The 15909-nt window shown below is 38.3% G+C and overlaps 1 protein-coding gene across 2 annotated transcripts in view; it reads left to right on the top strand.

Annotated features, from left to right (window-relative positions):
* TEX11 (testis expressed 11) overlaps window positions 1–15909 on the top strand; it is a 399429-nt gene that overhangs the window by 8220 nt on the left and 375300 nt on the right. The window contains exon 1 of one of the 2 annotated variants that reach the window (XM_055266827.2): window positions 3453–3534. The exons of the other annotated variant lie outside the window; for it this stretch is intronic. Within the exon in view, the coding sequence (XP_055122802.1) occupies window positions 3453–3534 (82 nt within the window). Of the gene's footprint in view, window positions 1–3452; window positions 3535–15909 lie in introns of those variants that run through there. 2 annotated transcript variants of the gene reach the window in all.

The raw sequence follows: 15909 nt of genomic DNA, 5'->3' as shown, positions 1-15909 counted from the left end.
GATCCTCCCTCCTCAGTTTCCTGAGGGAATACAGGCATGTGCCACCATTCCTGACTAATTTTTATATTTTTGGTAGAGACAGGGTTTCACCATGTTTCCCAGGCTGGTCTCCTGAGCTCCTGAGCTCAAGTGATCTGCCTGCCTACTGGCCTTTTTTCTAGATTTTTCTTTCTTTCATTTTTCTTTCTTTCTTTTTTTGAGGCAGAGTCTCACTCCATTGTCCAGGCTGGAGTGCAGTGGCATAATCTCAGCTCACTGCAACCTCCACCTCCCAGGAGCAAGCAATTCTTGTGCTTCAGCCTCCCGAGTAGCTATGACTGCAGGCATGCCAGGCTAATTTCTGTATTTTTAGTAGAGACAGGGTTTTGCTGTGATGGCCAGGCTGCTCTCGAACTCCTGGCCTCAAGTGATCCACCCACCTCAGCCTCCCAAACTGCTGGGATTATAGGCATGAGTCACCACCGCTGGCCTTCATTGATCTTTTATATATATATTTTTTCATTTTAATTTCATTTATTTCTATTCTGATCTTTATTATTTCTTTTCTTCAACTAACTTTGGGTTTGGTTTGCTTTTGCTTTTCTAGTTAAGATGCATCATTAGGTTGTTTGGAGTTTTTCCTCTTTTTTGATGTAGGCACTCATAGCGATAAACTTCACTCTGTATCCCATATGTTTTGATATGTTGTGTTTTCATTATCATTTGTTTCAAGAAAATTTTCAGTTTTCTTCCTCTTCTTCTTTTTTTTTTTTTTTTTTTTTTTTGAGATAGAGTCTCCCTCTGTCGCCCAGGCTGGAGTGCAGTGGCACGATCTCTGCTCACTGCAACCCTGCAACCTCCACCTTCCAGGTTCAAGCGTTTCTCCTGCCTCAGCCTCCCAAGTAGCTGGGATTACAGGCACCCACCACCATCACACCTGGCTAATTTTTGTATTTTTATTTTAATTAATTAATTAATTAATTAATTTTTTGTTTGTTTTGAGACAGAGCCTCACTCTGTTGCCCAGGCTGGAGTGCAGTTGCACCATCTCGGCCCATTGCAACCTCTGCCTCCCAGGTTCAAGTGATTCTCCTGCCTCAGCCTCCAGAGTAGCTGGGATTACAGGCGTGTGCCACCACTCGTGGCTCTTTTTTAAAAAATATTTTTAGTAGAGACCGGGTTTCACCATGTTGGCCAGGCTGTTCTTTAAGCTAAGTGTTCTGGCCAACATGGTGAAACTCCTGACTTCAGGTGAGCCGCCTGCCTCAGCCTCCCAAAATGCTGAGATTACAGGCATGAGCCACCACACCTGGTCCTTTTTTTTTTTTTTTTTTTTTTTTTTTTTAATACAGGACCTCGTTTTGTCACCCAGGCTGGAGTGCAGTGGCATGAACATATAGGTATGCACCACCATGCCTGGCTAATATTTGTATGTTTTGTAGAGACTGGGTTTTGCCATGTTGCCCGGGCTGGTCTTGAACTTCTGAGCTCAAGTGATCCGCCTGCCTGGGCCTCCGGATTACAGGAGGTGCTGGGATTACAGGTGTGAGCCACGGTGCCCAGCTTCTATATTTTCTTTTTCTGTTATATTTATGATGATTGTTAGGGAGGTAGACATTAGCTAATTTATTTCATCAAGTCTTATGAATATAGTTCCAATGTATACTCAATACCAGCCCTGTCCAGTAGAAATATAATGTGAGTTAGAAATGTAACTTAAAATTTTCTAGTAATCACGTTTAAAAAGTAAAAATAAATAGGTGAAATTAATTTTTAATATAATTATAATTTTAATGCTATAGCCCAGCATATTCATACATTTTTGTTCCAGCATATAATCAGTATACAAAATTGCTGAGATATTTTACATTCTTATTTTAAACTAAGTCTTCGAAACCCGTGTGTATTTTACAATTAAAGCACATCTCAATTTGAACTAGCCACATTTTAAGTGCTCAATAGCCACATATTGCTACCATATTAGACAGTGCAGATCTAGACTAAAAAGTTTAGTAGGAAAACTCAGTCAAGATAATTGGCTTTCATTGAATCTCAAAGGACTTTATTTGTAATCTTCCCTGAACTATCTTTTCCTTTAAATACAACAATGGGATCCTCAGATTAAGAATGATAGAGTTATTAGGAAATATCCCAAGAGAGGGCCACATAGTTTAGAATCATGAGCATACTTATTATACAGCCTGTACAGAAATCTCATTGAGATAATCACTGATGCCAGCTGGTATGCACCTATTAGGGGGAATAATACAGTTTATGGCTGGGTGCGGTGGCTCACCCCTGTAATCCCAGCACTTTGGGAGGCCGAGGCTGGTGGATCACCAGGTCAGGAGATCAAGACCATCCTGGCTAACACGGTGAAACCCCGTCTCTACTGAAAATACAAAAAGTTAGCCGGGTGTGCTGGCGGGCGCCTGTAGTCCCAGCTACTCAGGAGGCTGAGGCAGGAGAATGGCGTGAGCCTGGGAGGCGGAGCTTGCAGTGAGCTGAGATTGCGCCACTGCACTCCAGCCTGGGCGACAGAGTGAGACTCCGTCTCAAAAAAAAAAAAAAAAATACAATTTGTAAAATAAAGACGTTGAGTGACCCACAGAATTGAACTTTCTTAGTATGCCATACAGTGTCTTCCAAGTTCTGGCCCCTACATACCTTTCTAATGGTGTTTTCTCCAGCCATACATAACTACTTATGCTTGTTTGAATTCATTGTGCTTTTTCACACCTCTGTGCTTTGCCCTCTGGCGTGTTCCTTTCCCTCAGTATCTGCCTGGAAATCTCTAACTCATCCTTCAGCCCCACCTCAAGTAACACTTCAGTGAAGCTTATCCTGCTATTCCTATATTCCATCCCTCAAATGGGCAGTTATGCAATCCTTTTACATTCCTGTAGCGTCTTCCACTCACAGCACTTATTACATTATATTATAATTTTTAAATTTTTATTTATTTTTAATTTTTTCCCTTCATCCTACTTTGATCTCATGACTGATTACTACTATAATTTTTAGAATTTAATTACCTTTGGTAGTGTAATCCTCATGATGGCATAGACTGCTTCACTCATCTTTATATTCCTAGCAAAATACCAGGCATTCAAGAAATGTTTGTTGAACTAAATTTTACAAGGAGACATGTAGACATCAGCCAAAGCAGAAGGAGTGCAGTTTCCTTGGATTCTGTTCAGGGCTGAGTTGCTAATAGCTTTGATCTTGGCCAAGTTAGTTAACTTCTCCATGCTTTATTTTAATCAATTGTAAAATTAGAGTGTATTACTGGAATTTTAAGGTGATTTAGAACTTTAAAAAGTTGGTTGATTGATGCATGTATGAGACTGTGTCAGCACCTGGTTATCATTAAAGTTTTATCGAATGAATGAATAAAATAACTCTTGTCTATTTCTTTCTTTCTTTTTTTGAAATGGAGTCTCTCTCTGTCGCCCAGGCTGGAGTGCAGTGACATGATCTCGGCTCACTGCAACCTCTGCCTCCTGGGTTCAAGTGATTCTTCTGCCTCAGCCTCCCAAGTAGCTGGGACTACAGGTGCGTGCCACTACGCCCGGCTAATTTTTGTATTTTTAGTAGAGATGGGGTTTCACCATATTGGTCAGGCTGGTTTTGAACTCCTGACCTCATGATCTGCCCGCCTCAGCCTCCCAAAGTGTTGGGATTACAGGCATGAGCCACCGTGCCCAGGCAACTCTTGTCTATTTCATTCATAGTAACCACAAGGATAGTAACACTATCACCAAGAGTTACTCTCTCTCTGTATATATATATATAAAACATGTATTTTATATATGTTATATATAACATGTATTTTATATATGTTATATATAACATGTATTTTTGTTTTATATAACATATTTTTTGTTATATATAACATATTTTTTGTTATATAACATATATATGTTATATATGTTATATATAACATATATAACATATATTTTATATATAACATATATATAACATATATAACATATATTATATATATGTTATATATATAACATATATAACATATATTATATAATATATGTTATATATATAACATATATTTTATATATATTATATATAACATATATATAACATATATTTTATATATATTATATATAACATATATATAACATATATTTTATATATATTATATATAACATATATATAACATATATTTTATATATATTATATATAACATATATATAACATATATTTTATATATATTATATATAACATATATATAACATATATTTTATATATATTATATATAACATATATATAACATATATTTTTGTTATATATAACATATATTTTTTGTTATATAACAAATATATATAACATATATAAAATATATGTTATATAACAAATATATATAACATATATAAAAATATGTTATATATGAAATATATATAACATATATAAAAATATGTTATATATGAAATATATATAACATATATAAAAATATGTTATATATGAAATATATATAACATATATAAAAATATGTTATATATGAAATATATATAACATATATAAAAATATGTTATATATGAAATATATATAACATATATAAAAATATGTTATATATGAAATATATATAACATATATAAAAATATGTTATATATGAAATATATATAACATATATATAAAAATATGTTATATATGAAATATATAACATATATAAAATATATATGTTATATATATGATATATGTTATATATATGATATATATAATATATATGTTATATATATGATATATATAACATATATAAAATATGTTATATATATGATATATATAACATATATAAAATATGTTATATATATGATATATAAAACATATATATGTTATATATATGATATATATATCATATATAAAATATATGTTATATATGATATATATATCATATATATAACATATATGATATATATAACATATATAAAATATATGTTATATATATGATATATATAACATATATAAAATATATGTTATATATATGATATATATAACATATATAAAATATATGTTATATATATGATATATATAACATATAAAATATATATATCATATAACATATATGATATATAATATATATAAAAAATATATGATATATATATCATATATATAAAATATATATATGATTGATATATATATCATATATATATATTTTTGAGATGGAGTCTTACTCTGTTGCCCAGGCTAGAGTGCAGTGTCATGATCTCGGCTCACTACAACCTCTGCTTCTTGGGTTCAAGCAATCCTCTTGCCTCAGCCTCCTGAGTAGCTGGGACTACAGGTGCACACCACCACATCCGGCTATTTTTTTTGTATTTTTAGTAGAGATGGGGTTTCACCACGTTGGCCAGGCTAGTCTTGAACTCCTGACCTCAAGTGATCGCCTGCCTCGGCCTCCCAAAGTGCTGGGATTATAGGCGTGAGCCACTGCACTTGGCCTATGTATATATATTTTTAATTGTTAGTTAATTGTTAGTGGATACATAGTAGGTGTATATGTTTATGGGGTATATGGGATATTTTGATACAAACATACAATGTGTAATAATTATACCAGGGTAAATGAGGTATCCATCACCTCAAACATTTATCCTTTGTATTACAAACAATCTGATTATACTCTTTTAGTTATTTTCAAATGTACAATTAAATTGTTATTGCCTATAGTCATCCTGTTTTGCTATCAAATACTAGAATCTTATTCATTCTATTTTTTTGTACCCATTAGCCATTTTCCCTTCGTCTCCTACCTGTCCCCCCCACAACCTCTCCCAGCCTCATTCTGCACTCTATCTCCATGAGTTCAATTGTTTTAAATTTTAGCTCTCACAAATAAGTGAGAATATGCACAATTGGTTGTTCTGTGCCTGGCTTATTTCACTTAACATAATGACCTCCAGTTCCATTCATGTTGCTGCAAATGACAGGATCTCATTCTTTTTTCATGGCTGAAGAGTACTCCATTGTGTATACATATGTAGCACATTTTCTTTTTTTTTCTTTTTTTTAATTTGAGATGGAGTCTTTCTGTGTCGCCCAGGCTGGAGTGCAGTGGCACGATTTCAGCTCACTGCAACCTCTGCCTCCTGGGTTCAAGCGATTTTCCTGTCTCAGCCTCCTGAGTAACTGGGATTACATGCATGCGCCATCACTCCTGGCTAATTTTTTGTATTTTTAGTAGAGATGGGATTTCACCATGTTGGCCAGGCTGGTCTTGGATCCCTGACCTCAAGTGATCCACTGGCCTAGGCCTCCCAAAGTGCTGGGATTACAGGTGTGAGCCGCCACGCCTGGCCCATTTTCTTTTTTTTTCTTTTTAATTTTCATGGGCACATAGTAGGCTTATGTATTTATGGGGTACATGAGATGTCTTGATACAGGGATGCAATGTGAAATAAGCACGTTATGGAGAATGGGGTATCCATTCCCTCAAGCATTTATCCTTTGAGTTATAAACAATCCAATTACACTCTTTTAAGTTATTTTATTTAATTTTTTGAAACAGGGCCTGGCTCCATTTCCCAGGCTGGAGTGCAGTGGTGTGATCTCAGCTCAATGCAGCCTCCACCTCCCAGGGTCAAGCGATCCTCCCAATTCATCCTCCCACATAGCTGGGACTACAAGCGTTTGCCACCATGCACAGCTAATTTTTGTATTTTTTGTAGAGACAGGGTTTCTCTATGTTTTCCAGGATGTTCTTTAATTCCTGAGCTCAAGCAGTCCACTTGCTCGGCCTCCCAAAGTGCTGGGATTACACGCCTGGCCTTAAGTTATTTAAAAATGTACAATGAAGTTATTATTGACTATAGTCACCCTATTATGGTATCAAATAGTAGGTCTTATTCATTTTTAATATATTTTTTGTACCCATTAACCATCCCCACTTTTTCCCCAGCTCCCACTACCCTTCTCAGCCTCTGGTAACCATCCTTCTACTCTCTATGTCCATGAGTTCAGTTGTTTTGATTTTTAGATCCCACAGTTAAGTGAGACCATGCAATGTTTGTCTTTCTGTGCTTGGCTTATTTCATTTAACGTAATGATCTCCAGTTCCATCCATGTTGTTGCAAGTGACTGGATCTTATTCTTTTTTTTTTTTTTTTTTGAGACAGAGTCTTGCTCAGTCTCCCAGGCTGGAATGCAGTGGTGCGATCTCGGCTCACTGCAAGCTCCGCCTCCCGGTTTCACACCATTCTCCCGCCTCAGCCTCCCGAGTAGCTGGGACTACAGGTGCCCACCACCATGCCTGGCTAATTTTTTTGTATTTTTAGTAGAGACGGGTTTCACCATGATAGCCAGGATGGTCTCGGTCTCCAGACCTTGTGATCCACCCACCTTGGCCTCCCAAAGTGCTGGGATTACAGGCGTGAGCCACTGCACCCAGCCTGGATCTTATTCTTTATTATGGCCAAATAGTAGTACTCCATTGTGTATAGGTACCACATTTTCTTTTCTTTCTTCCTTTCTTTCTTCCTTTCTTTCTTTCTTTTCTTTTTCTTTCTTTCTTTCTTTCTTTCTTTCTTTCTTTCTTTCTTTCTTTCTTTCTTTCTTTCTTTCTTTCTTTTCTTTTCTTCCTTCCTTCCTTCCTCCCTCCCTCCCTCCCTCCCTCCCTTCTTCTTTCTTTCTTTCTTTCTTTCTTTCTTTCTTTCTTTCTTTCTTTCTTTCTTTCTTTCTTTCTTTCTTCTCTTTCTTTCTCTTTCTTTCTTTCTTTCTTCTTTCTTTCTCTCTTTCTTTTCTTTTTTTTTTGAGGAGTCATCTTGCTCTGTCACCCGGCTGGAGTGCAGTGGCATGATCTCGGCTCACTGCAACCTCTGCCTCCCAGGTTCAAGTGATTCCCCTGCCTCAGCTTCCCGAGTAGCTGGGACTACAGGCACACACCACCACACACAGCTAATTTTTTTGTACTTTAGTAGAGACGAGGTTTCACCACGTTGGCCACGTTGGTCTCGATCTGACCTCGTGATCTGCCCGCCTCGGCCTCCCAAAGTGCTGGGATTACAGGCATGAACTACTGCGCCTGGCCCAATTTTTAGATTTTTGAAGACCCTCTAAACTGTTCTCGATAGTTGTTGTACTAATTTACATTTCCACCAACAGTGTATGAGGGTTCCCTTTTCTCCACATCCTCACCAGCATTTGTTATTGCCTGTCTTTTGGATATAAGCCATTTTAACTGGGGTAAGATGATACCTCATTGTAATTTTGATTTGCATTTTTCTGATGATCAGTGATGTTGAGCAGCTTTTCATATGCCTGTTTGCCATTTGTATGTCTTCTTTTGCGAAATCTCTATTCAAATCTTTTGCCCATTTATTGATCAGATTATTAGACTTTTTTTCCCACAGAGTTGTTTAAGCTCCTTATATCTTCTGGTTATTAACCCCTTGTCAGAAGGGTAGCTTGCAGATATTTTCTCCCATTCTGTGGGTTGTCTCTTCACTCTTGATTATTTCCTTTGCTTTGCAGAAGCTTTTTAACTTGATGTTGTCCCATTAGTCCATTTTTGTTTTGGTTGCCTATGCTTGTGGGGTATCACTCAAGAAACTTCTGCCCAGACCAATGTCCTGGAGATTTTCCCCAATGTTTTCTTGTAGTAGTTTAACAGTTTAAAGTCTTAGATTTAAGTCTTCAATACATTTCGATTGGATCTTTGCATATGGAGAGAGACAGGGACTAGTTTCATTTATGTGCATGTGGATATTCACTTTTCTCAGCACCATTTATTGAAGAAACTGTTTTTTCTCCAGTGTATGTTCTTGGCATCTTTACAAAAGTGAGTACACTGTAGGTGTGTGGATTTGTTTCTGGGTTCTCTATTCTTTTCCATAGTCTATATGGCTTGTTTTATATGAGTACTATGCTGTTTTGGTTACTATAGCTCTGTAGTATAATTTGAAGTCAGGTAATGTGATTACTCCAGTTTTGTTCTTTTTGCTTAGGATAGCTTTGGCTATTCTGGGCCTTTTGAGGCCTCATATGAATTTTAGGATTCTTTTTTCTATTTCTGTGAAGAATGTCATTGGTATTTTGATAGGAACTGCATTGAATCTGTAGACTGCTTTGGGTAGTATGGACATTTTAACAATATTGATTCTTCCAACCCATGAACATGGAATATTTTTTCATTTTTTGGTGTCCTCTTTATTTCATTAGCGTTTATTTATTTATTTTTTAAGTTTTGGGATACATGTGTAGAACATACACGTTTGTTACATAGGTATACATGTGCCATGGTGGTTTCACTGCACCTATCAACCCATCATCTAGGTTTTAAGCCCTGCATGCATTAGGTATTTGTCCTAAAGCTCTCCCTCCCTTTGGCCCCCACCACCTGACGGGCCCTGGTCTGTGATGTTACCCTCCCTGTGTCCATGTGTTATCATGCTCAACACCCACTTATGAGTGAGAACATGTGGTATTTGGTTTTCTGTTCCTGTGTTAGTTTGCTGAGACTGATGGTTTCCAGCTTCATCCATGTCCCTGCAAAGGACATGAACTCATTCTTTTTATATGGCTGCATAGTATTCCATGGTGTAGACGTGCTACATTTTCTTTATCCATTCTATCATTGATGGGCGTTTGGGTTGGTTACAAGTCTTTGCTATTGTAAATAGTGCTGGAGTAAACATACGTGTGCTTGTGGCTTTATAGTAGCATGATTTATAACCCTTTGGGTGTATAATCACTAATGGGATTGCTGGGTCAAATGGTATTTCTGGTTCTAGATCCTTGAGGAATTGCCACATTGTCTTCCACAATGGTTGAACTAATTTACACTCCCACCAATAGTGTAAAAGTGTACCTATTTCTCCAGGTCCTCTCCAGCATCTGTTGTTTCCTGAATTTTTAATAATCGCCATTCTAACTGGTGTGAGATGGTATCTAATTTTGGTTTCCATTTGCATTTCTCTAATGACCAGTGATGATTAACTTTTTTTCATATGTTTGCTGGCCGCATAAATGTCTTCTTTTGAGAAGTGTCTGTTTATATCCTTTGCCCACTTTTTGACGGGGTTGTTTATTTCTTGTAAATTTGTTTAAGGTCCTTGTAGATTGTGGATATTAGACCTTTGTCAGATGGATAGATTGCAAAAATTTTCTCCCGATTCTGCAGGTTGCCTGTTCACTCTGATGGTAGTTTCTTTGGCTGTGAAGAAACTCTTTAGTTTAATTAGATCCGATTTGTCAATTTTGGCTTTTGTTGCCATTGCTTTTGGTGTTTTAGTCATGAAGTCTTTGTCCAGGCCCATGTCCTGAGTGGTATTGTGTAGGTTTTCTTCTAGGGCTCTTATGGTTTTAGGTTTTACATTTAAGTCTTTAATCCATCTTGAGTTAATTTTTGTATAAGGTGTAGGGAAGGGATCCAGTTTCTGTTTTCTGCATATGGCTAGCCAGTTTTCCTGGCACCATTTATTAAGTAGGGAATCCTTTCCCCATTGCTTGCTTTTGTCAAGTTTGTTGAAGATCAGATGGTTGTAGATGTGTGGTGTTATTTCTGAAGCCTCTGTTCTGTTCCATTGGTCTATATATCTGTTTTGGTACCAGTACCATGATGTTTTGGTTATTGTAGCCTATTAGTATAATTTAAGGTAAGATAGCATGATGCCTCCAGCTTTGTTCTTTTTGCTTAGGATTGTCTTGGCTATACAGCCTCTTTTTTTGGTTCCATATGAAATTTAAAGTAGTTTTTCTAATTCGGCAAAGAAAGTCAATGATAGCTTAGTAGGAATAGCACTGAATCTATAAATTATTTAGGGCAGTATGCCCATTTTCATGATATTTATTTGTCTTATCCATGATCATGGAATTTTTTTCCATTTGTTTGTGTCCTCGCTTATTTCCTTGAGCAGTGCTTTGTAGTTCTCCTTGAAGCGATCCTTCACGTTCCTTATAAATTGTATTCCTAGGTATTTTATTCTCTTTGTAGCAATTGTGAATGGGATTTCACTCATGATTTGGTTCTCTGCTTATCTATTATTGGTATATAGGAACGCTTGTGATTTTTGCACATTGATTTTATATCCTGATAATTTGCTGAAGTTGCTTATCAGCTTAAGGAGTTTTTGGGCTGAGATGATGGGATTGTCTAAATATATAATCATGTCATCTGCAAACAGAGATAATTGGGCTTCCTCTCTTCCTATTTGAATACCACTTATTTCTTTTTCTTGCCTCATTGCCCTGGCCAGAACTTCCAATACTATATTGAATAGGAGTGGTGAGAGAGGGCATCCTTGTCTTGTTCCAGTTTTCAAAGGGAATGCTTCCAGCTTTTGCCCATTCAGTATGATATTGACTGTGGGTTGTCATAAATATAAATAGCTCTTATTATTTTGAGATATGTTCCATCAATACCTAGTTTATTGAGAGTTTTTAGCATGAAGGGCTGTTGAATTTTGTCGAGGGCCTTTTCTGCATCTATTGAGAAAATCATGTGCTTTTTGTCATTGGTTCTGTTTACGTGATGGATTATGTTTATTGATTTGTGTATGTTGAACCAGGCTTGCATCCCCGGGATGAAGCTGATTTGATCGTGGTGGATAAGCCTTTTTGATGTGCTGCTGGATTTGGTTTGCCAGTATTTTTTTTTTTTTTTTAGACGGAGTCTCGCTCTGTCGCCAGGCTAGAGGGCAGTGGCACGATCTCGGCTCACTATGACCTCTTCCTCCCGGGTTCAAGTGATTCTCCTGCCTCAGCCTCCCGAGTAGCTGGGACTACAGGCATGCGCCACCACGCCTAGCTGATTTTTGTATTTTTAGTAGAGACAGGGTTTCACCAGGTTGGCCAGGATGGTCTCCATCTCTTGACCTTGTGATCTGCCTGCCTCGGCCTCCCAAAGTACTGGGATTACAGGTGTAAGCCACTGCGCCTGGCCTGGTTTACCAATATTTTATTAAGGATTTTCGCGTCAATGTACATCAGGGATATTGGCTTGAAATTTTCTTTTTTTATGTGTGTGTCTCTGCCAGGTTTTGGTATCAGGATGATGCTGGCCTCATAAAATGAGTTAGGGAGGAGTCTCTCTTTTTCTATTGTTTGGAATAGTTTCAGAAGGAATGGTACCAGCTCCTCTTTGTACCTCTGGTAGAATTCAGCTGTGAATCTGTCTGGTCCTGGGATTTTTTTTTTGGTTGGTAGGCTATTAATTACTGCCTCAGTTTCAGAACTTGTTATTGGTCTATTCAGGGACTCGACTTCTTCCTGATTTAGTCTTGGGAGAGTGTACATGTGCAGGAATTCATCCATTTCTTCTAGATTTTCTAGTTTATTTGTGTAGAGATGTTTATTGTATTCTCTGATGGTAGTTTGTATTTCTGTGGGATCAGTGGTGATAGCCTCTTTATCGTTTTTTATTGTCTATTTGATTCTTCTCTCTTTTCTTCTTTATTAGTCTAGCTTAGTGGTCTATCTATTCTGTTAATCTTTTCAAAAAACCAGCTCCTGGACTCAATGATTTTTTGAAGGGTTTTTTGTGTCTCTATCTCCTTCAGTTCTGCTCTGATCTTAGTTATTTCTTGTCTTCTGGTGGCTTTTGAATTTATTTGCTCTTGCTTCTCTAGTTCTTTTAATTGTGATGTTTGGGTGTCAATTTCAGATCTATCCACCTTTCTGATGTGGGCATTTGGTACTATAAATTTCCCACTTAACACTGCTTTAGCTGTGTCCCAGCACAACAACCCTGGTATGTTGTCTCTTTGCTCTCATTGGTTTCAAAGAACTTCATTATTTCTGCCTTAATTTCGTTATTACCCAGGAGCAGGTTGTTCAATTTCCATGTAGTTGTGTGGTTTTGAGTGAGTTTCTTAACCTTGAGTTCTAATTTGATTGCACTGTGTTCTGAGAGACTCTTTGTTATGATTTCCTTTCTTTTTTTTATGATTTCCGTTCTTTTGCATTTGCTGAGGAGTATTTTACTTCCAATTATGTGGTCGATTTTAGAATAAGTGCTATGTGGTGCCGAGAAGAATGTATATTCTGTTGATTTGGGGTGGAGTGTTCTGTAGATGTCTATTAGCTCCACTTGGTCTAGAGTTGAGTTCAAGTCCTGAATATCCTTGTTAATTTTCTGTCTCGTTGATCTGTCTAATATTGACAGTGGGGTGTTAAAGTCTCCCACTATTATTGTGTGGGAGTCTAAGTCTCTTTGTAGGTCTCTAAGAACTTGCTTTATGAATCTGGGTGCTCCTGCATGGGGTGCATATGTATTTAGGATAGTTAGCTCTTCTTGTCGTATTGATCTTTTTACCGTTACGTAATGCCCTTGTCTTTTTTGATCTTTGTTGGTTTAAAGTGTGTTTTATCAGAGACTAGGATTGCAACCCCTGCTTTTTTTTTTTTTTTTGCTTTCCATTTGCTTGGTAAATAAACCTCCATCCCTTTATTTTGAGCTTATGTGTGTCTTTGCACGTGAGATTGATCTCCTGAATACAGCGCAGTGATGGGTCTTGATTCTTTATCCAATTTGCCAGTGTCTTTTTTTTTTTTTTTTTTTGAGACTAAGTCTTGCTTCGTTGCCCAGGCTGGAGTGCAGTGGGTCGATCTCGTCTCACTGCAACCTCTGCCTCCCAGGTTCAAGGGATTCTGCATCAGCCTCCCAAGTAGCTGGGATTACAGACGTGTGCCACCACGCCCAGCTATTTTTTGTATTTTTAGCAGAGACGGGGTTTCACTATGTTGGCCCAGCTGGTCTTGAACTCCTGACCTCGTGATCCACCCGCCTCAGCCTCCCAAAGTGCTGGGATTACAGGCATGAGCCACTGTGCCTGGCTAGTCTGTGTCTTTTAATTGGGGGCATTTAGCCCATTTACATTTAAGGTTAACATTGTTATGTGTGAATTTGATCCTGTCAACATGATGCTATCTGGTTATTTTGCTCATTAGTTAATGCAGTTTCTTCATAGTGTTGTTGGTCTTTATATTTTGGTGTGTTTTTGCAGTGGGTGGTACCGATTTTTCCTTTCCATATTTAGTGCTTCCTTCAGGAGCTCTTGTAAGGCAGGCCCGGTGGTGACAAAATCCCTCAGCATTTGCTTGTCTGGAAAGGATTTTATTTATTTTTATTTTTTTTGCTAATGAAGCTTATTTTGGCTGAATATGAAATTCTGGGTTGAAAACTATTTTCTTTAAGAATGTTGAATATTGGCCCCCACTCTCTTCTGGCTTGTAGGGTTTCTGTAGAGAGATCCACTGTCATTCTGATGGGCTTCCCCTTTGTGGGTAACCTGACCTTTCTCTCTGGCTGCCCTTAACATGTTTTCCTTCGTTTCAATCTTGGAGAATCTGACGATTGTGTGTCTTGATGTTGCTCTTCTCAAGGACTATCTTTATAGTGCTTTCCGTATTTCCTGAATTTGAATGTTGTGCTGCCTTGCTAGGTTGGGGAAGTTCTCCTGGGTAATATCCTGAAGTGTGTTTTCCAACTTGGTTCCTTTCTCCCCATCACTTTCAGGTACACCAATCAATCGTAAGTTGGATCTTTTCACATAGTCCCATATTTCTTGGAGGCTTTGTTCATTCCTTTTCACTCTTTTTTCTCTAACCTTGTTGTCTTGCTTTATTTCATTAATTTGATCTTCAATCACTGATACCCTTTCTTCCACTTGATCGGATCGGCTATTGAAGCTTGTGCATGTGTCACGTAGTTCTCGTGCCATGTTTTCAGCTCCATCAGGTCACTTAAGGTCTTCTCTACACTGTTTATCCTAGTTAGCCATTCATCTAAGCTTTTTTTCAAGGTTTTTAGCTTCCTTGCGATGGGTTCGAACATCCTCCTTTAGCTTGGAGAAGTTTGTTATTACTGACCTTCTGAAGCTTACTTCTGTCAGCTCGTCAAAGTCATTCTCCATCCAGCTTTGTTCCATTGCTGGTGAGGAGCTGTGATCCTTTGGAGGAGGAGAGGCACTCTGGTTTTTAGAATTTTCAGCTTTTCTGCTCTGGTTTCTCCCCATCTTTGTGGTTTTATCTACCTTTGGTCTTTGATGTTGGTGACCTACAGATGGGGTTTTGGTGTAGATGTCCTTTTTGTTGATGTTGATGCTATTCCTTTCTGTTTGTTAGTTTTCCTTCTACCAGTCAGGTCCCTCAGCTGCAGGTCTGTTGGAGTTTGCTGGAGGTCCACTCCAGACCCTGTTTGCCTGGATATCAGTAGCAGAGGCTGAAGAACAGCAAATATTGCAGAACAGAAAATATTGCTGCCTGATGCTTCCTCTGTAAGCTTCATCTCAGAGGGGCACCCGCCTGTATGAGATGTCAGTCGGCCCCTACTGGGAGGTGTCTCCCATTTAGGCTACACAGGGGTCAGGGACCCACTTGAGGAGGCAGTCTGTCCATTCTCCGAGCTCAAACACTGTGCTGGGAGAACCACTGCTCTCTTCAGAGCTGTCAGACAGGGACGTTTAAGTGTGCAGAAGTTTCTGCTGCCTTTTGTTCAGCTCTGCCCTGCCCCCAGAAGTGGAGTCTACAGAGGCAGCCAGCCTTGCTGAGCTGTGGTGGGCTCTGCTGAGTTTTAGTTTCCCCAGCTGCTTTGTTTACCTACTCAAGCCTCAGCAATGGCAGACGCCCTTCCCCCTGCTAGGCTGCTGCCTTGCAGTTTGATCTCAAACTGCTGCCCTAGCAGTGATCAGGGCTTTGCTGTCGTGGGACCCGCCAAGCCAGGCGCAGGACACAATCTCCTGGTGTGCTGTTTGCTAAGACCGTTGGAAAAGTAGAGTAGTTGGGCAGCAGTGTCCTGTTTTCCCAGGTACTGTCTGTCATGGCTTCCCTTGGCTAGGAAAGGGAAATCCCCTGACCCCTTGCCCTTTTTGGATGAAGCGATGCCCTGCCCTGCTTCGGCTCACCCTCTGTGGGCTGCTTACACTGTCCAACAAGTCCCAGTGAGATGAACCAGGTACCTCAGTTGGAAATGCAGAAATCACC

Source organism: Symphalangus syndactylus, chromosome X (genome assembly GCF_028878055.3).
Source record: "Symphalangus syndactylus isolate Jambi chromosome X, NHGRI_mSymSyn1-v2.1_pri, whole genome shotgun sequence".
In the NCBI taxonomy this organism is placed as follows: domain Eukaryota; kingdom Metazoa; phylum Chordata; class Mammalia; order Primates; family Hylobatidae; genus Symphalangus; species Symphalangus syndactylus.
This window is presented reverse-complemented; position numbering and strand designations above follow the sequence as displayed.